Source organism: Heptranchias perlo, chromosome 29 (assembly GCF_035084215.1).
Source record: "Heptranchias perlo isolate sHepPer1 chromosome 29, sHepPer1.hap1, whole genome shotgun sequence".
Classification (NCBI taxonomy): Eukaryota; Metazoa; Chordata; class Chondrichthyes; order Hexanchiformes; family Hexanchidae; genus Heptranchias; species Heptranchias perlo.
Window position 1 is genome coordinate 38,848,209 of NC_090353.1, and position 23,238 is coordinate 38,871,446.

The 23,238-nt window shown below is 46.8% G+C and overlaps 1 protein-coding gene across 1 annotated transcript in view; it reads right to left on the reverse strand.

The window, feature by feature from the left end:
* Window positions 1–23,238, reverse strand: part of LOC137299709 (gamma-interferon-inducible lysosomal thiol reductase-like) — a 54,577-nt gene that overhangs the window by 9,742 nt on the left and 21,597 nt on the right. The window contains exon 3 of the mRNA XM_067968648.1: window positions 6,186–6,260. Coding sequence (XP_067824749.1) covers window positions 6,186–6,260 — 75 coding nt within the window. The remainder of the gene's footprint in view (window positions 1–6,185; window positions 6,261–23,238) is intronic.

Genomic DNA, 23,238 nt, shown 5'->3' on the forward strand with positions numbered 1-23,238 from the left:
TTGAGGGAAGTGGCAGTAGGGATTGTGGATGCTTTGGTAATAATTTTCCAAAATTCTCTTGACTCAGCAAAGGTCCCAGCAGATTGGAAAACTGCTAATGTAACACCCTTATTTAAAAAGGGTAGTAGGCAGAAGGCTGGAAATTATAGGCCAGTTAGCTTAACATCTGTGGTGGGTAAAATTTTGGAGTCTATTATTAAGGAGACAGTAACGGAACATTTGGATAAACATAATTTAATAGGACAAAGTCAGCATGGCTTTATGAAGGGGAAGTCATGTCTGACAAATTTGCTTGAGTTCTTTGAGGACATAACGTACAGGGTGGATAAAGGGGAACCAGTGGATGTAGTGTATTTAGACTTCCAGAAGGCATTCAACAAGGTGCCACATAAAAGATTATTGCTCAAGATAAAGAATCATGGGATTGGGGTAATATTCTGGCATGGGTGGAGGATTGGTTATCTAACAGGAAGCAGAGAGTTGGGATAAATGGTTCATTCATGGACTGGCAACCAGTAGCCAGTGGTGTTCCGCAGGGGTCGGTGCTGGGTCCCCAACTCTTTACAATCTATATTAACGATTTGGAGGAGAGGACCGAGTGTAACATATCAAAGTTTGCAGATGATACAAAGATGGGAGGGAAAGTAGAGAGTGAGGAGGACATAAAAAACGTACAAGGGGATATAGGACAGCCTGGGTGAGTGGGCAGAGATTTGGCAGATGCAATACAATATTGGAAAATGTGAGGTTATGCACTTTGGCAGGAAAAATCAGAGAGCAAGTTATTATCTTAATGGTGAGAAACTGGAAAGTACTGCAGTACAAAGGGATCTGGGGGTCCGAGTGCAAGAAAATCAAAAAGTTAGTATGCAGGTGCAGCAGGTGATCAAGAAGGCCAATGGAATGTTGGCTTTTATTGCCAGGGGGATAGAATATAAAAACAGGGAGGTATTGCTGCAGTTATATAAGGTATTGGTGAGACCGCACCTGGAATACTGCATACAGTTTTGGTGTCCATACTTAAGAAAAGACATACTTGCTCTCGAGGCAGTACAAAGAAGGTTCACTCGGTTAATCCCGGGGATGAGCGGGTGGACATATGAGGAGAGGTTGAGTAGATTGGGACTCAACTCATTGGAGTTCAGAAGAATGAGAGGCGATCTTATTGAAACATATAAGATTGTGAAAGGGCTTGATCGGCTGGATGCTGTAAGGATGTTCCCAAGGATGGGTGAAACTAGAACTAGGGGGCATAATCTTAGAATAAGGGGCTGCTCTTTCAAAACTGAGATGAGGAGAAACTTCTTCACTCAGAGTGGGTCTGTGGAATTTGCTGCCCCAGGAAGCTGTGGAAGCTACATCATTAAATAAATTTAAAACAGAAATAGATAGTTTCCTAGAAGTGAAGGGAATTAGGGGTTACGGGGAGCAGGCAGGAAATTGGACATGAATTTAGATTTGAGGTTAGGATCAGATCAGCCATGATCTTATTGAATGGCAGAGCAGGCTTGAGGGGCCAATTGGCCTTCTCCTGCTCCTATTTCTTATCTCTGACAGTGCAACACTTTTTCAGTACTGCACTGCAGTGTCAGGTGAGATTTTATACTCAAATTACAGGAGTGGGTCTTGAACCCACAATTTTCTGACCTCAAAGGCAAGAGTGTTACTCACTGAGCCATGGATCATTCTAATGTCAGAGAGAGTCTACCACCTCCCCTTGACATTCAATGGCATTACTATTGCCCCACCATCAACATCCTGGGGCTCACTATTGAACAGAAACGCAACTATTTACAATCTATATCAATGACTTGGATGAAGGGAACGAATGTATGGTTGCTAAATTTGCTGATGACACAAAGGTAGGTAGGAAAGTAAGTTGTGAAAAGGACATAAGGAGTCTGCAAAGAGATATAGATAGGTTAAGTGAATGGGCAAAAATTTGGCAGATGGAGTACAATGTGGGAAAATGTGAACTTGTCCACTTTGGCAGGAGGAATAGAAAAGCAGTATATTATTTAAATGGAGAGAGATTGCAGAACTCTGAGGTACAGAGGGATCTGGGTGTCCTAGTACATGAATCACAAAAAGTTAGTCTGCAGGTACAACAAGTGATTTGGAAGGCAAACCGCCTGACTCCCCAAAGCCTTTCCACCATCTACAAGGCACAAGTCAGGAGTGTAATGGAATACTCTCCACTTGCCTGGATGAGAGCAGCTCCAACAACACTCAAGAAGCTCGACACCATCCAGAACAAAGCAGCCCGCTTGATTGGCACCCCATCCACCACCCTAAACATTCACTCCCTTCATCACTGGCACACTGTGGCTGCAGTGTGTACCGTCCACAGGATGCACTGCAGCAACTCGCCAAGGCTTCTTTGACAGCACCTTCCAAACCCGCGACCTCTACCATCTAGAAGGACAAGGGCAGCAGGCACGTGAGAACACCACCTGCGCGTTCCCCTCCAAGTCACACACCATCCCGACTTGGAAATATATCATCGTTCCTTCATCGTCGCTGGGTCAAAATCCTGGAACTCCCTACCTAACAGCATTGTGGGAGAACCTTCACCACATGGACTGCAACGGTTCAAGGCGGCGGCTCACCACCACCTTCTCAAGGGCAATTAGGGATGGGCAATAAATGCCGGCCTCGCCAGCGACGCCCACATCCCATGAATGAATAAAAAAAGATGAAATGTTGTTATTTATTGCAAAGGGAATGGAATATAAAAGTAGAGATGCTTTGCTACAGTTGTACAGGGCATTGGTGAGACCACATCTAGAATACTGTGTGTGGTTTTGGTCTCCTAGAACCATAGAACCATAGAAAAGATACAGCACAGAAGTGGGCCATTCGGCCCATGGTGTCCGTGCCAGCTCAAAGAACAACCAGGTGCCCATTCTAATCCCACCTTCCAGCACCTGGTCCATAGCCCTGCAGCTTACAGCACTTTAGGCGCAGGTCCAGGAACTTTTTAAAAGAGTTGAGGTCCCTGCCTCCACCACCAATTATTTAAGAAATTGCTTTGGAGGCAGTTCAGAGAAGGTTCACTCGACTGATCCCTGGAATGAGGGGGTTATCTTATGAGGAAAGGTTGGACAAGTTGGGCCTGTATACACTGGAGATTAGAAGAATGAGAGATGATCTTATTGAAACATATAAGATCCTGAGGGGACTAGAAGGGGTAGATGCTGAGAGGATGTTTCCCCTTGTGGGAGAGACTAGAACTAGGGGCCACAATTTAAAAATAAGGGGTCTCCCATTTAAGACGGAGATGAGGAGAATTTTTTTCTCTCAGAGGGTCGTGAGTCTGTGGAAGTCCCTTCCCCAGTGACCAGTGGAGGGTGGGTCATTGAATATTTTTAAGGCTGAGTTGGATAGATTCCTGATTATCAAGGGAGTCAAAGGTTATAGTAGGTAGACGGGAAAGTAGGGTTGAGGTCACAATCAGATCTTATCAAATGGCAGAGCAAGCTCAAGGGGCCGAATGGCCTACTCCTGCTCTTAATTTGTATGTTCGTATGTATGTTCATTCTGGACCAGCCACACAAATGCCATGGCTACTAGAGCAGGTCAGAGGCAACTGACCCATCTCCTGACTCCCCAAAACCTCTCCACCATCTACAAGGCACAAATCAGGAGTGTGATGGAATAGTCTCCGCTTGCCTGGATGGTGCAGCTGCAACAACACTCGAGAAGCTTGACAACATCCAGGACAAAGCAGTCCGCTTGATCGCCAGCCCATCCACCACCTTAATCGTTCACTGCCTCTGCCACCAGCGGTGCACCATGTCTGCAGTGTGTACTATCTACAGGATGCACTGCAGCAACTTGCCAAACCCACAACCTCCACCACCTAAAGGACAAGGTGCATGGGAACACCGTCACCTCCAAGATCCTCTCCAAGTCACACACCATTCTGACTTGAGCATATATCGGCTGTTCCTTCATCGTCACTGGGTCAAAATCTTGGAACTCCGAACCTAACAGCACTGTGGGAGCATCTTCACCACACAGCAGCGGTTCAAGAAGAAGGCCCACCACCACCTTCTCAAAGGACAACTGGGGATGGGCAATAAAATGCCAGACTTGCCAGTGATGCCCACATCCCAAGAATAATAAAAAATAGGTGCATGCCAGGCCTGCAGCAGTAGGTGCAAGGCAGAACTGCAGCAGCAGTAGGTGCAAGGCAGAACTGCAGCAGCAGTAGGTGCAAGGCAGAACTGCAACATCAGTAGGTGTAAGGCAATTTCCAGGTTTGGTCAAGTCAATGACAACTTGAAGCCGATGCTGTTCTTACTGGTGCATAAAACTCATGCTGGGAAATTCCTCGGGGATCTCCTGATCAGCCACTGTAACTTTGGTGGAAGATCAGGGGAAACCCAGATAGACTCATAATTCCCGGCATCAGTATAACAATACCATTGAGAATTTCCTCTCTCTTGTAAAATGAGGTAAATTTTCATGTATTTGATTAAAACAGGCAGAAGGAAGACACTGCAAGCCTCCTCCCACCTGATGGAATCAGTACAAGGACCCAACCATTTTCATGGTGGGGCCACATTTGAATAAACGATGGGGCTAGACAAGAAATCAAGAGCCGAGCAAAGATATGTTGGCCTTGGAGGGGGTGCAGTGCAGATTCACCAGAATGATACCAGGGCTTAGAGGGTTAAATTATGAGGCCAAGCTACATAAACTTGGGTTGTATTCCCTTGAGTTAGAAGGTTGAGGGGTGATCTGATAGAAGAGTTTAAAATGATAAAAGGAATTCAACAGAGTAGATACAGAGAAACTATTTTCTCTGATGAGGGAATCCAAAACAAGGGGGCACAATCTTAATATTAAAGCTAGGCCGTTCAGGAGTGAAATCAGGAAGGACCTTTTCACACAAAGGGTAGTGGAAATCTGGAACTGTCCCACAAATCGTTGCGGATGCTGGACATCAATTGAAAATGTGAAGACTGAGATCGATAGATTTTTGTTGCGTAAGGGTATCAAGGGAAATGGAGCAAAGACGGCTAAATGAACTTAAGGTACAGATTGGTCATGATCTAACTGAGTGGCAGAATAGGCACGGGGGGTGAATGGCCTCCTCCTGTTTCTGTGTAACAGGCTCGAGAAGCTGAATGGCTTCCTCCTGTTCCCATGTTCCTATAGGCCGGACGTGGAGCCCTAAAGAAGAGGGAGACAATCCTGGGGGGGCAAGGGGGCATAAAGAATCAGCAGGGATGGGAAGATTTTTGTGGGGCCAACACATCATGTGCTGTCCACAACTTCTGAACTCACAGCACCGAATCATCACTTACTGACCCCAACGTCTGTACAAAGGGATCTGGGGGTCCAAGTGCAAGAAAATCAAAAAGTTAGTATGCAGGTGCAGCAGGTGATCAAGAAGGCCAACGGAATGTTGGCTTTTATTGCTAGGGGGATAGAATATAAAAACAGGGAAGTATTGCTGCAGTTATATAAGGTATTGGTGAGACCGCACCTGGAATACTGCTTACAGTTTTGGTCTCCGTACTTAAGAAAAGACATACTTGCTCTCGAGGCAGTACAAAGACGGTTCACTCGGTTAATCCCGGGGATGAGGGGGCGGACATATGAGGAGAGGTTGAGTAGATTGGGACTCTACTCATTGGAGTTCAGAAGAATGAGAGGCGATCTTATTGAAACATATAAGATTGTGAAGGGGCTTGATCGGGTGGATGCGGTAAGGATGTTCCCAAGGATGGGTGAAACTAGAACTAGGGGGCATAATCTTAGAATAAGGGGCTGCTCTTTCAAAACTGAGATGAGGAGAAACTTCTTCACTCAGAGGGTAGTGGGTCTGTGGAATTTGCTGCCCCAGGAAGCTGTGGAAGCTACATCATTAAATAAATTTAAAACAGAAATAGACAGTTTCCTAGAAGTAAAGGGAATTAGGGGTTATGGGGAGCGGGCAGGAAATTGGACATGAATTTAGATTTGAGGTTAGGATCAGATCAGCCATGATCTTATTGAATGGCGGAGCAGGCTCGAGGGGCCGATTGGCCTACTCCTGCTCCTATTTCTTATGTTCTTATGTTCTAACTCACAGCACCGAATCATCACCTACTGACCCCAAAGCCTGAACTCTGAATTTATAGGCCTGAATGATTAAAATGACTGGATCAATTGCAATAAGAAGTCACAAGGACCTGGATGGTGTTCCACCAGCATTCTTGCTGTCCATGCTGACACGTGAACTGCCATTTCTGGCCTTTTGGAATCTCCTGTGAAAAAAAAATGTATGTATGTGAGGAGATTATGAGACAGGAAAAGTACAAAAACAACTGTAACATCATCGATTGATCTTACTTCCTGAGTCACACATTTCTAATGTAAGGTTTGATGCAAAGTAAAAAAAAACATTTCACAGGAATATGATTAAATGTATCAATTGAATTATATTTGTGTCTTTTAAAATCTTTGTTAAAGTTTTTCCTCGAAGGCCTCAGCCTCTCCCAAAAGCCTGGACTTGGACTTGATAATTTTGCCCAAAGCGGTAACTCTTTTAACTGAAGTATGTACAATGTGCACAATCTGCCAGGGTGCATCAGTAACAATGAGACAATGGCCCTGCCTCCTCATCCCGCCAATCCTGGGGGGGGTTAAAATTACCCCCGGTGCTTCCCTCTCAGCCGCTAACAAAAAGGAAGGAATAAGGGGAACATAAATGGTCAGGGAACTGATAAATTTATAGAACATAAGTATAAAATAACTGTTAAAAATAAAATGAGGGGAACAATTAATAAAAACAAATTAAATTGCCTGTCCAGCAATGTGCACAGCATCCGAAACAAAATGGGGGAACTGGAGGCATTTATTCATAGTGAGGAGCCAAATGTGGTAGGGATAACTGAAACATGACTACATAAAAGAACAGGACTGGCAGCTAAATATTGCATAGATATAGTTCGATATAACATATCTAGAAAGGATAAGGAAGGAGGAAGGGGGCGAGGTAGCTGTACTAATCAGAGACAACATAATGAAAAAAAGGACATAACTAACATTAAGATAGAAACCTAATTCGTATGGATTGAGACAAACAATAAGAAGGGATTGACCACGTTAATGGGGGTATTCTACAAACCACCTAATAGTGGAAGGGAAGTGGAGGGAGAAATATGTAGGCAAATCTAAGAAATGAGTAAAAGATATAGAATAATTATTATGGGAGATTTCAAATACCCCCAAATAAACTGGCAAAAAGAGGTCAGGAAAGGGGAAAAGGGGATGGAGTTTTTACAGTGTGTACAGGACTCCTTTCTTACTCAGTATGTGAGAAGCCCAACAAGAGAGAAATCACAGCTGGATCTAGTAATAAGAAATGAACCAGCGCAGATAAGAGAAGAAAGCGTAGGGGAGCATCTAGGCAATAGCGATCACACCATAATAAGGTTTACGATAATGATTGAGAAAGACATAAGTAAGGCAAAGACCAAAGTAATGGTTTGGAAAAAAAACTAATTTTATGGGGATGAGAATGGAACTCGGGAAGGTAAACTTGGAAAAAATATTGACAGACAAAGAGATAGAACAGCAATGGGAAATATTTTAAAAGGTGATCAATAGAGTTCAGGAGAAATATATTCTGCTAAAAAAAAACAAGAACAAACTAGCCAATATTGAGGCACCATGGATAAATAAAGAGATACAGGTAAAATTGAAACTAAAGAAAAAGGCATATTCTAAGTCCATAGACAATAAAGGAGAGGATGACAAAGGGAAATACAAAAGGGTTAGGAAAGAAGTCAAAAAACAATTAGGAAAGCAAAGAGGCCCTGCAAAATGAAATTATCAAAGAATAGAATTATAGAATCAAAGAATGGTTACAGCACAGAAGGAGGCCATTTGGCCCATCGAACTTGTGCCGTCTCTTTGTAAGAGTAATGCAGTTAGTCCCATTCCCCCGCTCTTTCCCCCGTAGCACTGCAATTTCTTTCCCTTCAAGTATTTATCCGATTCCTTTTTGAAAGCCACAATTGAATCTGATTCCACCATCCTTTCAGGCAGCACATTCCAGAGCATAATTACTCGCTGCGTAAAAAAGTTTTTCCTTGTGTTGTCTTTGGTTCTTTTGCCAATTAACTTAAATCTGTGCCCTCTGGTTCTTGACCCTTCTGCCAATGGGAACAGTTTCTCTTTATTTACTTCATCTAAACCCTTCATGATTTTGAACACCTCTATCAAATCTCCTCTCAACCTTCTCTGTTCTAAGGAGAACAACCCCAGCTTCTCCAGTCTATCCACATAACTGAAGTCCCTCATCCCTGGAACCATTCTAGTAAATTTTTTCTGCACCCTCTCTAAAGCCTTCACATCCTTCCTAAAGTGCCCAGAATTGGACACAATACTCCAGCCGATGCTGAATCAATGTTTATAAAGGTTCAACATAACTTCCTTGCTTTTGTACTTTATGCCTCTATAAAGCCCAGGACCCAAGATAAAAATAAATCATAAAGTATTCTACAAGCACATAAATAACAAAAGGAAAATCAGGATAGGAATAGGGCTACTAAGGGATCTGCTCAAGATAAACTCACAGGTAATGATAGTGAGATGGCAGAAATATTGAGTAGTTACATTGCCTCAGTTTTTATCAGGGAGATGGACATGGTGGGCATGAAATTAGAAGAAGAGATCAAAAAGGATATCAAGACATTTAAGATAGAAAGGTGGGAGATAATTGATACACTAGAAGAACTTAGAGATGAAAAGACCCCTGGCCCATATGGATTGCACCCACGAATATTAAAAGAAGTTCTGGAAGAGACAGAAGAGGCACTATTACAAATGTATGAAAATTCATTAAAAAAAAGGAAAATAATTGGTAGAAGGATTAGAGCAGAAATTAGGAAAAATGTTTTCACCCAGAAGGTGGTGGGGGTCTGGAACTCACTACCTGAGAGGGTGGTAGAGGCAGAAACCCTCAACTCATTTAAAAGATACCTGGATGTGCCCCTGAAGAGCAGTGACCTGCAGGGCTACAGACCAAATACAGGAAAGTGGGATTAGGCTGGGTGGCTTGTTTCTCAGCCGGCGCGGACACGATGGACCGAATGGCCTCCTTCTGTGCTGTAAATTTTCTATGATTCTATGAATAGTGCCAGAGGACTAGCAGACAGCTAATGTGATTCCTATATTTAAAAAGGGAGATAGAACAAATCCAGGGAACAATAAACCAGTTAGCTTAACGTCGGTGGTAGGAGAGATATTGACCCAGATTCTGCTGTCAAAATAACAATAAAGCTAATGGCGCTCGCCGTTATTTATGCGCAAATGGTACAGCAACTTCAGGCGAGGGCAGATGCATGGTTAAACTCAAATATTCAAAAGGTGCTGTCTGAGATGCGCCGCTCCACCGTTAGCTGTGTGATAAAAGCATCTCGCTTTCTGCCTCAACATTCAAATGCACTGATCAGCATGAAGTTGCTATATTTGTGCGGTAGATACAACCTAAGCTCATCACAGAAAGTTAAATCTTGTCCATTCCAGTCTAAGTGCCCTTTTAATGACATGATAAGTGTTAATTACTGCCAATCAACCTCTCTGGTATTGAAAGTTAACTATTACAAGTGTGGAGTCTCATTCCTTCAGGTTTTAATTGTTCTTGGAGATATCAAAATATAAAATGTTAAATTAACTTTTTTGTTACTTTTCCTTTCTGTCTCTTTTGTCTCTCTCTCTTAATCCAATCTTGCTTTCCCTCTCTATTTGTCTTTCTGAACCTGATTTGACATTGAATTCACTATTCTAATTTACATTTCCGTCTCATTCCTTGCTGTTAGTTTCACAATCCTTCAATCTGATTGGTTAAGGAGATACCCAATTGCTTGCCTTGTTCACTCCGGTCTCAGATGCCCTGTTTCCCTTCATCAGCTCACATTTTCAACAACTTGCCACACAAAAACATAATTTAATAGGACAAAGTCAGCATGGCTTTACGAAGGGGAAGTCACGTCTGACAAATTTGCTTGAGTTCTTTGAGGATATAACGTACAGAGTGGATAAAGGGGAACCAGTGGACGTAGTGTATTTGGACTTCCAGAAGGCATTCGACAAGGTGCCACATAAAAGATTATTGCTCAAGATAAAGAATCACTGGATTGGGGGTAATATTCTGGCATGGGTGGAGGATTGGTTATCTAACAGGAAGCAGACAGTTGGGATAAATGGTACATTCTCGGACTGGCAACCTGTAGCCAGTGGTGTTCCGCAGGGGTCGGTGCTGGGTCCCCAACTCTTTACAATCTATATTAACGATTTGGAGGAGGGGACCGAGTGTAACATATCAAAGTTTGCAGATGATACAAAGATGGGAGGGAAAGTAGAGAGTGAGGAGGACATAAAAAACCTACAAGGGGATATAGACAGGCTGGGTGAGTGGGCGGAGATTTGGCAGATGCAATACAATATTGGAAAATGTGAGGTTATGCACTTTGGCAGGAAAAATCGGAGAGCAGGTTATTATCTTAATGGTGAGAAACTGGAAAGTACTGCAGTACAAAGGGATCTGGGGGTCCGAGTGCAAGAAAATCAAAAAGTTAGTTTGCAGGTGCAGCAGGTGATCAAGAAGGCGAACGGAATGTTGGCTTTTATTGCTAGGGGGATGGAATATAAAAACAGGGAGGTATTGCTGCAGTTATATAGGGTATTGGTGAGACCGCACCTGGAATACTGCATCCAGTTTTGGTGTCCATACTTAAGAAAAGACATACTTGCTCTCGAGGCAGTACAAAGAAGGTTCACTCGGTTAATCCCGGGGACGAGGGGGTGGACATATGAGGAGAGGTTGAGTAGATTGGGACTCTACTCATTGGAGTTCAGAAGAATGAGAGGCGATCTTATTGAAACATATAAGATTGTGAAGGGGCTTGATCGGGTGGATGCAGTAAGGATGTTCCCAAGGATGGGTGAAACTAGAACTAGGGGGCATAATCTTAGAATAAGGGGCTGCTCTTTCAAAACTGAGATGAGGAGAAACTTCTTCACTCAGAGGGTAGTAGGTCTGTGGAATTTGCTGCCCCAGGAAGCTGTGGAAGCTACACCATTAAATAAATTTAAAACAGAAATAGACAGTTTCCAAGAAGTGAAGGGAATTCGGGGTTACGGGGAGCGGGCAGGAAATTGGACATGAATTTAGATTTGAGGTTAGGATCAGATCAGCCATGATCTTATTGAATGGCGGAGCAGGCTCGAGGGGCCGATTGGCCTACTTCTGCTCCTATTTCTTATGTTCTTATGTTCTTAAAAAATGTTAAAACCTAAACGTGCAAGGATAAGTCTAACTAATGGCAGATGCCATTAGATGCCCTGCTACAGCAAAATCTGGGCCAATATTGGAATCTTTACTCAAAGATGTAATAGAAAAACATCTAGAAACTGAAAATATAGTAAAGAATAGCCAGCACGGATTTCAAAAGGGAAGATCATGCTTGACCAACCTTATTGCATTTGTTGAAGTAGTAACAGAAAGAATAGATAAGGGTAATACAGTCGGTGTAATATACATGGACTTTCAAAAGACCTTCAATACGGTACCGGATAGTAGACTCATGACTAAGGTCAGAGCCTGTGGAGTCAGGGGAGCAGTAGCAGAATGGATAGCAAGCTGGCTACAAAAATTCCACATTCACCTGAGGAAGGAGGAAGCCTCCGAAAGCTTGTGGATTTTAAAATAAAATTGTTGGACTATAACTTGGTGTTGTAAAATTGTTTACAATTATTTGGACTCGGGAATCGGAAGTACAATTTCAAAATGTGCAAACATCATCAAATTGGGGGATAGAGTTAATACCAAGGAGGACTGCGACAAAATACAAGAGGACATTAATAAACTTGCAGAATGGCCATGTAATTGGCAAATGAATTTCAATATAGATGAGTATGAGATATTACATTTTGGTAGGAAGAATAAGAGGGCCACATTCTGCTTGTATAATAAGAGTCTAAATGGGGTAGAGGAGCAGAGGGATCTGGGGGTACAGATACACAAATCACTAAAAGTAGCGACGCATGTTAATAAGGCCATAAAAAAAGCAAACCAAGCACTGGGGTTCATTTCTAGAGGGATAGAATTGAAAAGCAGAGATGTTATGTTAACTTGTATTGAACCTTGGCTAGACTACACTTGGAGTTGTGCACAGTTCTGGTCTCCATATTATAAAAAAGGGTATAGAGGCACTGAAAAAGGTGCAAAAAGATTTACTGAGGTGATACCAGAACTGAAAGGGTACAACTATCAGAAAGGCTGAACAGGCTGGGGCTCTTTTCTCTAGAAAAGAGAAAAGTGAGAGGTGACCTGATAGAGGTCTTTAAAATTATGAAAAGGTTTGATAGGGTCGACGTAGATGAAGATGTTTCCACTTGTGGGGAGACCAGAACTGGGACCATAAATATAAGATAGTCATTAATAAATCCAATCGGGAATTCAGGAGAAACTTCTTTACCCAGAGAGTGGTTGGAATGTGGAACTTGCTACCACAAGGAGTAGTTGAAGCGAATAGCATAGATGCATTTAAGCGAAAGCTAGATAAACATGAGGGAGAAAGGAATAGAAGGATATATTGATAGGGTAAGATGAAAGAGGGAGGAAGCTCATGTAGAGCATAAACACCGGCATAGACCAGTTGGACCGAATGCTGTTTCTGTGCTGTACGTTCTATGTAATTCTATGTAAAAGGTAGTTACTCAGACTGGCGTAAGGTGGGAAGTGGAGTTCCTCAGGAATCGGTGCTGGGACCACAGTTGTTCACAATTTACATAAATGATTTGGACTCAGGAGTCGGAAGTACAATATCAAAATTTGCAGATTATACCAAATTAGGGGGTGTAGTTAACACTGAGTAGCACTGTGACAAAATATTCGATGTAATATGCTGTAATATGTATAACGTGACAAAATATGCAACATTCACAAACTTGCAGAATGGGCGTGTAAATGGCAAATGAATTTTAATATAGATAAGGTGAAGTGGTGCATTTTGGTAGGAGGAATAAGGAGGCCACATACTCCTTGGAAAATAAGAGTTTAAAAGGGGTAGAGGTGCAAAAGAATCGCGGGGAACAGATTACACAAATCATTAAAATTAACAACGCAGGTTGACAAGGCCGTAAAAAATGCAAACAAAGCACTGGGGTTCATTTCTAGAGGGATAGAATTCAAAATCAGAGACATTATGGTACTGTGCACAGTTTTGGTCTCCATAATTACAAAAAGGGTATAGAAACACTGGAGAAAGTGCAAAAAAGATTTCAAAAGATGGTACCAGAACTGAGAGGGTATAACTAGCAGGAAAAACTGAACAGGCTGGGGCTTTTTTCTCTCGAAAAGAGAAGTCTGAGAAGTCTTTAAAGTTATGAAAGAGTTCGATAGGGTAGACGTAGAGAAGACGTCTACCCTATCGAACATCCAAGATGGCGTCTTGGATGCACATACACGTTTCCAGTGCGGCGTGAGCCAGATGCTATCTTGGTATAGGAGTTAGCGCAGGCACAGATAACGAACGCTGGAATTGTGTAAAGTGGGGAGAAAATGGCTTCAATCAGTGTGCAACGCTAATTTAAAGTGATAGACACCATTTTGGGACTTAACGCTCAACTCAACGCACACTCTTAACCTCGGCCAGCTGAACGTGTCTTGGAGTGCCTGGAGGACCCCCCCACCGGTGCTATTTAAAGGGACCATGCAGGATTTACAGGTTAGTGGCTGGATTATTGCTTCTGGCTGCCGAGACATTTGTAACTGTTTTTGGAGGCCTCCTACACTTGAATACTAGGACGCGGGGACATAGCCTAACATTTAGAGCCAGGACGTGCAGGAGTGAAGTTAGGAAATGCTTATACATGCAAAGGGTAGGAGACGTTTGGAATGCTCTTCTGCAGACGGCAGTTGATGCTAGCTCATTTGTGAAAGTTAATTCTGAGATTGATAGATTTCTGTGAACCAAGCGTATTAAGGGATATGGGACTAAGGTGGGTATATGGAGTTAGGTCACAGGTCCACCATGATCTCATTGAATGGCGGAACAGGCTCGAGAGGCTAAATGCCACTGCCACTTGCTGCCTCTTGATATGCGCCACCTTCTCCTGCAAAAAAGCCTGACGTGTGTCTGGGTGATGTGCCTGATATGGTTGAATAGCTGCCAGTGTGTGTGGCCTGTGAGTTGTGGATGGGCGGCTTGAAACAGTAGTAATGTGTAAGGGTGAGAGGAAGCATCTGGTTGGAAGAGTTGAGTACTGATGGAAAGAGTTTGTTGGTATGTGGGGGATGGGGTGTAGTGCGTGGAGCAGTTGGTAGGAGACATCACTTGACAGTTGACCTCACTCACCTTGACCACTCATGTCAAAGCATTAAACTCCTTTCTGCACTGCATCCATGTGCGCCTGTCATTGACTTCATCCCCCGATGCCTCCCACTGCCTTTTGGATATATGTCTGGAGGGCCTCGTGCCCACCACCCCCACCCCCACCCCCACCTCCTGTGGATATAGGATGTCCCTCCTTCTGTCCACCTCTTGCACCAAGGTCTCCAGTGCATCAACAGAGAACCTTGGTGCATGCACTCTCGCAGGCTTGGTACCAACTCAGATCGGCAGATTGGTGTGATCTAGCGTGCAGATTGGAGGATGTGGGATTTAGTAGTTTAGGAGCATGGTACATTGGCGAGACCATGCAGACACTGCGACAACGGATGAACGAATGCAACAATCGCCAGACAGGAGGGTTCCCTCCCAGTCGGGGAACACTTCAGCAGTCAAGGACATTCAGCCACCGATCTTCGGGTAAGCGTTCTCCAAGGCGGCCTTCGAGACACATGACAACGCAAAATCGTCGAGCAGAAATTGATCGCCAAGTTCCGCACCCATGAGGACGGCCTCTTGGGTTCATGTCACGCTACACGTAACCCCACCAGCGAGAAAAAGTTATCTGTTTTTAATACAACGGGTCATTCTCTGTCTTTCTCTTCCTTTCGGATGTTTCTCCCTCTCTCTCTTTGTCTTGTGTTCTGGCCGTTGGTATATTTGGTGGTCCTGTAGGTAACACCTCTCTGTCTGAACACTTTGATTGCCTTGACAACGGGCAGTTGGAAAGATTATCTGTAATCACCAGGTATTGTTCTCTGACTATAAATGCGAAACGTTCAAGGAATCCCACGCTCACCTGACGAAGGAGATAATCTCCGAAAGCTTGTGATTTTCAAATAAAATTGTTGGACTATAACCTGGTGTTGTAAGATTCTTTACATTTGTCAACCCCAGTCCATCACCGGCATCTCCACATCATGGATTTAGTAGTGCACAACCTTTAGTCAATGTTTTAACATAACTCATCAGTGTGTAAACATAGGGATGGGACCTGCATCTGTGTTTTACGTGTGCGATGACTGATCTCTGTTCAGACTCTGTGCAGACAGTAGACTGTTATTTTCAGCAAATAACAGGTACCAGCTACCTTTAAGAGATTTCTAAGAAACATCCTCTCTTTAAGAGATGGCGCTCCCTCTGGTGGTGGAAAGTGAAAATTGCACTGATTCCATGTGCAAGGCCTGCAATGGAATGCTGATTGCAGGTAAGTCCTCGGATGGGCTGAAACTTGCATCCTGCCTGCGCAGGGGTCATTGAGCATGGGGTAATAGCACATCACGCTACCTGCACCCAAAAACAGCCCCTATCTAATTTTTCCCCCGATGTTTCCACTTGTGGGGCAGTCCAAAACTAGAGGCCATAAACATGACAGTCACTAATAAATCCAAAAGGGAATTCAGAAGAAACTTCTTTACTCAGAGAGTGGTGAGAATGTGGAACTTGCTACCACAAGGAGTGGTTGAGGCAATTAGCATGGATGCATTTAAGGGGAAGCTAGATAAGTATTTGAGGGAGAAAGGAATAGCAGGATACATTGATAAGATTTGATGAAGTAAGGTGGGCGGAGGCTCTTGTGGAGCATAAACAGCAGCATAGACCAGTTGGGCTGAATGGCCCGGTCCTGTGCTGTAAAATTCTATGTAATTCAATGGGCAGAATTTTAACAGTGAAAATCGGGTGGGTGAGGGGCGGGGGGCATTGAAAAGCGGAACAATTTCAGACCCACCTCCAACCCGCCCCCAACCTGCCCATTTCCAGTTTTAACCGGGGCGGGACAAGGGACAGACAACCAACCTGCTCCCAGGATGCGGGTTGGTCACTAGAAACTTTCAAGGAAGCATCGGGCTTCCATTTTGAAAGATTTTGCAATTTCAAACCCTGGGGGCTGGGATTCCTGGGCCTTCTCCTTCATGCCACACGAAAGGAGGCGAGAAGGCGAGAATAAAATTCCTAAATTGCATTCAGGAGAACTTTTTTAGCCAGTACGTCGCAAGCCCAACAAGAGAGGAGGCAGTTCTGGATTTAGTTTTAGGAAATGAAGCTGGGCAGGTGGAAGGAGTATCAGTGCGGGAGCATTTTGGTGGTAGTGATCATAATTCAGTTAGATTTAGCATAGTTATGGAAAAGGACAAAGATAGAACAGGAGTAAAAGTTCAATTGGGGAAAAGCCAATTTTACTAAGCTGACAAGTGATTTAGCAAAAATGGACTGGAAACAGCTACTTGAAGGTAAATCAGTGTCAGAGCAATGGGAGGCATTCACCCGAACTCTGCAGGGAGGAGAACAGCTTCCAGCGAAACCAACGAACCCTACGGGAGACAACCGGTCAGCCAGACCTGCAAGTGCAAAGGATTGGTGAGCCTCGACCATACGTGTGTGTGTGTGATAGGTGTCTCCAGGGTCCCCACCAACCTCTTAGTTTAGCGGGATAAAGTACTGTAGTGGGTGTGTGTAACTCAATGTACTGTGTAGGACCATTTTTATCGTTATTTTCTTCGTGTTGATGGTATAATAAAACCAACATTCCAATTCAATTCAAACACTGAGTTTGTGTGGTCTCTGTGCTATTCGGCTACGTGATCCATCACCGGGTGCATTAGCATAAGTCCCGTTTTCCTGAACCCCCGATCTGTGAGGTATAAGTGTTCCTTGGCTAGACCGGGGACCAGATATCTGCACCGATCAATAGGGTGAGAACAACCCCAAAACACCCGACAGAAAATGGCGAGTGAGGCAGGAGAAACAGGCAGTGTGCCCGTTGGATCACTGAGTCATAGCACAGTAGAATTGGAAGGGATGGAAAGGCGGATTAACGGCTATGCCTACATGAAGATTAATGTGGCTAAGCAGTGGGTTCTGGACTCGGTACACTCCAGCTGCCCACAACAGAGTGCGGCAGCGTGGACGGCGTCCGAAGACCATAAAAGGTCCAAAGAAAAGGCAATTTGGCTTCTGTGCCGGCAGAAACAGGTCCAGCTGCTCAGGGAGCAGGTTGGAAAGCTGCAGGCCGAGCTCAAGGAGTCAAGAAAAGTCAGACGAGAGGGGGATAGTGTGTAACAGGTTGGGAGAGGAATTGCACGAGGAAAGGCAGGAAAGATGTGCACAAGAAGAAACCTCCCGTAACACCAGGGAGTACCTGCAATGCCAGGTCACCGAGGACCAGCTCAATGAACAGGCTGTAAGGAAAGAAAATGCACGTTTAACGGATGAAGTTGACGGGTTGGAGGGTCAGCTGAAAGACATGAGAATAGCCTACAGGGTGGCCAGAAGCAGGGGGAACGAGGATTTAAACCACGGACCCGGCGAGGAAAAGATCCACAGTTTAAAACAGGCCCTGTCCAAAGCCAGAGGGATGGTTAGCTTAGTTACCCCGGGGGAAGCTCGGGTGGACCGGGAAAACGAGGGACTGGAGACTGAGGATTGGGTCCGGGATCGGGAGGCCCGGCCGGCGTCGGAAGCGCCACCGGGACCGATGTGATCTCTGCGGCAGCAAAAGTAACGGTCCACCCGCACCAGACGGTGCGCAGGGTCCGCTGCAGAGCGATTACCTGGTCTCATTCACCACCCCATAACTGCAGGCTATGATCGCGAGCGTGCCCAAGCTCAAGAAGGAAGGGGACCCCTCCGTTCACTTCATGGAAGTAGAGCAAGTCGGGGGGATCAATGGGTGTAGTGAGGGAGAGGTTCACAAGCTGTTACTGTTTTCCCTGGACGGACAGTTGTATCAGGCCCTGTCCGTAGCCACTAGGCCGGGACAGGGAACCACGGAAGGTTTAAAGGAAGAAATCCTGAGAGCCATGGGGCATACCCAGGGTAGTCCGTTCCCTCGAGTGGAGAGAACGCTGCAGCTGGTGGGCGAAGCACCTCAGGCATTCGCAGACAGGCTATGGCCTGTATATGAAAAGGCCATGGGTGGGGTGCTGGACAGACTACAGTTGCAAGGGGAGCCCAGGACTCACTGGCTCAGGACCCTCGTGGCAAACAGTTTGCCAAAAGTAAGGGCTAAGGCAGAAGCCTGGTTTGACTCCGAGGACCTCGCGAATATGGAGGCCAGCGCGCTCCGTAAGATGAACCTGACCTTTAAGGCCGGTTCAGGGGAGGAGGTCAAACCAAAGGGGAGGGTCCATGAAATGAAAGCCAGTGAGAGTAATAGGAAGGAATGGTGACAGGAAGGGGTTAGTATTAACAAGTCCAGGACATGTTTCAGTGTGGGAAGACGGGACACTGGAGGCGAGAGTGCCCGGCCCAGAAGAAAGGGCCAGGCGAGGGGAACCTCCAATGCAGAGGCCACAAGCCGTCGAAGCGAAGGGGGCAACCGGTGATCCGTTTGATGTTCTGGTAACCGCCCTGCGCACGGTTTTTGTGCAGGAGAAAGGGAGGGTAGACGCTGCCGTGAGCAGTGTGATCCTGACCGCTCCCGTATGCCCATCACCCTGACCAGCGCGCGCCCAGCCTGAGGACCTGTGTCCACTCACGTACGATGAGTGGGGTGGACCTTGTGTGAAGATGGGGGTGGAAACAGTACAAGGGAAAACTGGAGCTTCGAGCACGGTGATCCATGCAAGCGACCCGATCAGTTCACCATGGTCTAGCAAGGCCCAATTCAGTCTCGTGGGGTTCATGGGGAATGAGCAGGCTGGGGCAATCTCAAAACCCCTGGCCATAGAGTTAGGATCCCTCCACACCAGGTGGAAATGCGTCCTAATAAAATGGGAACAGCCAGAGTCAGGAGTCCTAGGGGCTGACTTCATGTTAACCCACCGGATAATAGTGGATCTCCGGAACCACTGCTTGTGGGGAGCAGGGGGATCCGAGAAGGTGGAGGAAGTGTTAATTATCCCAGGGGCCAGGGATAGCGAGGGGTGCTGCACCTTGCGGCAGAATGGGAGCTACGACCTGGAGGATCTGGCCGCAAGCACCCGGCCCCGTTCCAAGGGATTGTGCAGGCAAACTCGGCAGCGTTCGCCTCGCACAAGCATAATTGTGGCCGAATAACGGGAATGAAAGTCCGGGTCGAGGGGGACCCGATGTCACGGCCACAGAAGCAGTATGGCTTCCCGAAGGAAGCCGAAGCGGACCTGGAGACAGCGCTGGGATCCCTTGTCAAGGGCGTTGAGAACGATAGCAGCCCACGTGAACTCGCCATTGTGGCCGGTTAAGAAACCGGACGGGTCATGGCGAGCCGTGGTGGACTATCGCGTCCTCAACAAAAATATCCCAGCGTGCGCGCCCACGGTCGCAGCCGTAGCCGAGTTGATAGGGGGAATTCCAGCCACCGCTACAGGGTTTACGGTGCTGGACATTTCCAATGGGTTCTGGTCCATACCCTGAAAAGGGAGGACCAGTATAAGTTCGCGTTCACGGTCAAGGGACAGCAGTACACGTGGACGTGCCTATCCCAGGGATTTCACAATAGCCCCTCCATTTTCCATCAGAGCATGGCTGAAGCCCAGAAGGCGTTCAGCCAGCCCCACCAGTTGGTACAGTATGTAGATGACCTCTTGCTTTTCTCAGAAGGGGAGGAGGAGCATGGGGCCCTATTAGACGAGTTACTTGGGTTGCTCAGGGAGGCGGGGTTGAAGGTTAACCCCAAAAAGGCCCAGATTGGTCAGGAGGAGGTCAAGTTCCTGGGTCTGACCATACGGGCAGGAGAGAGAGCGATAGATGAGGCAAGGAGGGAGGCGGTGCGGGAGTTGCCAGAGCCAAGGGGCATTACGGGGGTAAGGTCTTTTCTGGGACTCACCGGGTACTGCCGAGACTTTATTGAGGGCTACGCCGCCACAGCAGCCCCTCTACTTTGGCTCCTCCACATGGGAGTCGAACGGGAGTGGGATTCCAACTGCAAGGCAACGTTTGAGCGCCTCAAAAGGGATCTCCTGACAGCGCCAGCACTAGGGGCTGTGAATGGGTGGGAGGACTTCTCACTGGAGGTGGCTGCGGGCGAGGACAGCTTGGGGGCCGTGCTGCTGCAGGAGCGGCATGGCAAGCTGAGGCCCGTAGTGTACGCCTCCCGAGTCCTCACGAATGTAGAGCGGGGGGACTCCAACTGCGAGCGGCACCTCTTGGCCACTCATTGGACCGTGAAGCGCTTCCAGATAACGCTATTAACCCATCACACCCCCACTCAGATGCTGCTGGACGGCAGGATCAAGGACGGCACAGTGAGCAGTGCTCGCATTGCGCGCTAGACCTTGCTTCTGTTTCAGCTAAATCTGAAAGTGCAGGGACTCACGGAGCCCCCGCTTGGCGCTGAACCTCCTGTATACGGGAGAGCCCCATAGGTGCTCGGTCGAGGGGGTTTGGGACCAGGACATAGGTTTCAAGGCCGGTATTTGTCCTACCGGCCGGGATATCTATGTTGATGGGTCCAGTTCGGTGGTGAAGTGCGAGAGGCTCACAGGTTGCGGGATTTATGACCCTGAGAACCAGGTGGAAAGGGCGATTAAACTCCCGGCAAAGTTGAGCGCCCAACAAGCCGAACTCGCGGCGGTAGCGGACGTGGTCACGCACCCTGCGCTGTTTCCCCCTCCTTACACCATTTGCTCAGACTCCATGTTCACGTGTAACTGTGTACTGAGTATCTGGCGATCTGGAGCGGCCGTGGTTTCAGAGCGGTGGATGGGAAACCCCCAGTAACAGCACCATTATTGAGGAGAATCCTGAGCGCCGTTGAGAGGAAGGAAGGGTTTTATATCCATAGGGTTAAGGCCCACTCAAAGAATGAGCCCCGAGGGAAGGGGAATTCTAGGGCAGATGAGCTGGCCAAGAAGGGGGCCAGAGAGGGAGAAGTATGGGACCCCTATCCGATAGGCCCGGTAGGGGCGGTTCGAGACAAAGGAGGGACACAGTGGGTAGTGTTAGCTCCAGACCTGCACTGGCTTTGTCGATAACCATGTATATAACAGTTTCAGTTTGTGTTGTACAGTTTCACAATAATGTTTGTTCTATAATCATGGACCTGTGGAGGTAGTCACCTCCACCGAGGATTATGGTGGAGTTTGTTTGTTTTTTGGGTTTTTGGGAGAGCATGAAGGCCCCGCGGAAAAGGGCAGCACACGGCGCCATATTGACAATGGCATCCATCCTGGGAATGCTCCAGACCGGGAGCGCGAAGGGGGGAGTTACCGTAGCATCCTTCGTGTACGGATGTACTGGAGGACTCGGACCGACGGTGATTAAAGGGGGCGGGGGGACAGTGCACGGACAGGGTCAGTATTCCCATGTGGGGAGGTGGCCTGGGTGGGTAGGGTCGAATTTGACGCACTACCTGAATGAGACTGGGTATACCTTCGGGGAAGCATCTGTGCCATGTCTCCGGACTCGGATAGTCGCCAACAGGGTCAGGGTAGCTGAAGGCAAGAGCGTCTGCCTCAGATGCGCGGGACACAATTCCCTGGGAATATGGTGGTGGTTGAGGAAGTTAGATCAGGACATGGGCAACGCCACAGCAGCCTGGGAGAGGCTAGGGAACGACACCTACCGGACTATCACAGGGAAACAAGGGGGTGTAGAAGTGTGTTGGAACAAGTGGTGGAAGGAGGAACAAGAGATTTATTTGTGTGTGTGGGGATCGTTGTGGGTCTGTCCGAAGGGTGTATTGATTGCCTTCCAGAGGCAATGGCAGGACGAAGGGACAGGTATGGGATGGTACGGGAGTCACATTTCTTGTGTGTCTCTGGATCCCTACAACACAATAAATGCCACCGAGATTGTGACACAGGAGAAGAGGCCCCCGCCAACACCCCGACCGGTTAGGGAAGATGAGATAGGTTGTCCGCACACCACACTGGGTCCCGGGAATGGGTTCGTGTTAGTCCCCACGGGAAGGGTATTATACCACGAGGTACTCCATCAGATCGCCTCAGTGATTCTGAACCTCACGCAAGTCCAGTTACCATCATGGTGCCCGGTAGAGACGGAGCAATTGTACGAGACATTGCTCAGAACCATGTACCATCAGTTCTATGAATTAAGATACGGTGAGGATCACTCAAATGTTGAGAGAAGCTCCAGGGAAGGTGCCGGTTCTAGTAGGTCCAAGCGTGGACTGATAAACAATGCGGCGACTGCGTTCAGTACGGGAACATCGGTGATTAACAGTCTGGATAATGCTGAGTTACAGGTGCAGATAAACACCCTCAGGAACCAGTTGCGAAAGGTCCTGGGGGACGGGAACGAGATTGTTACGAATGAGTTGCATGAGGACCAAGCAATGACCATCCACTTGCGTGAAGTGATCGCCCAGCTTGAGTCTCATGCTAGTACCATAAACACTTTAATGATGGTAGATAAGAATGCCTCTGCTCAGGTGGCGCGGAACGACGCTGCGTGTTTTACGGTGCCTGGCTGTTAAATGAAGGACGCAGTAATTTGGAAGACCTTAGGGAAGGTCGCGTCCCTCCATGGGTCACGAACAGGCACCTCGCAGCGATCAGTTCGTACCACAATGAGTTGAGTTTGTGTCAGCTTCGGTCGGCCTCGGAAGCGTTCCCAGTTCCGATGGACTGCGGCCAGTCAAACCACACAATTATGGGGATAGTGTTACGGTTACCAGTCCTCAGCAGGGGTCAGAGGCCTGCGCCGGTATACTGAGTTGAGAACATTGGGGTAATAAGGAACGGTGATCCATGTGCGACGTTGGGGGGTCCCAGAATACGTGATTCAGTGGGAGCACGGTCTGGGTGGGAGTGATCTGCAGGGATGTCAGATGCATGGGGAACACCATGTCTTGTGCCCTCAGCATCTGAACCCGTTTGATCAACCCGTGTGTGGGTTTAAATCAGAGGGAACTGAGCCGTTGTACCATGGAGGCGATGGGTGGGGATCACGTATCGCCTCA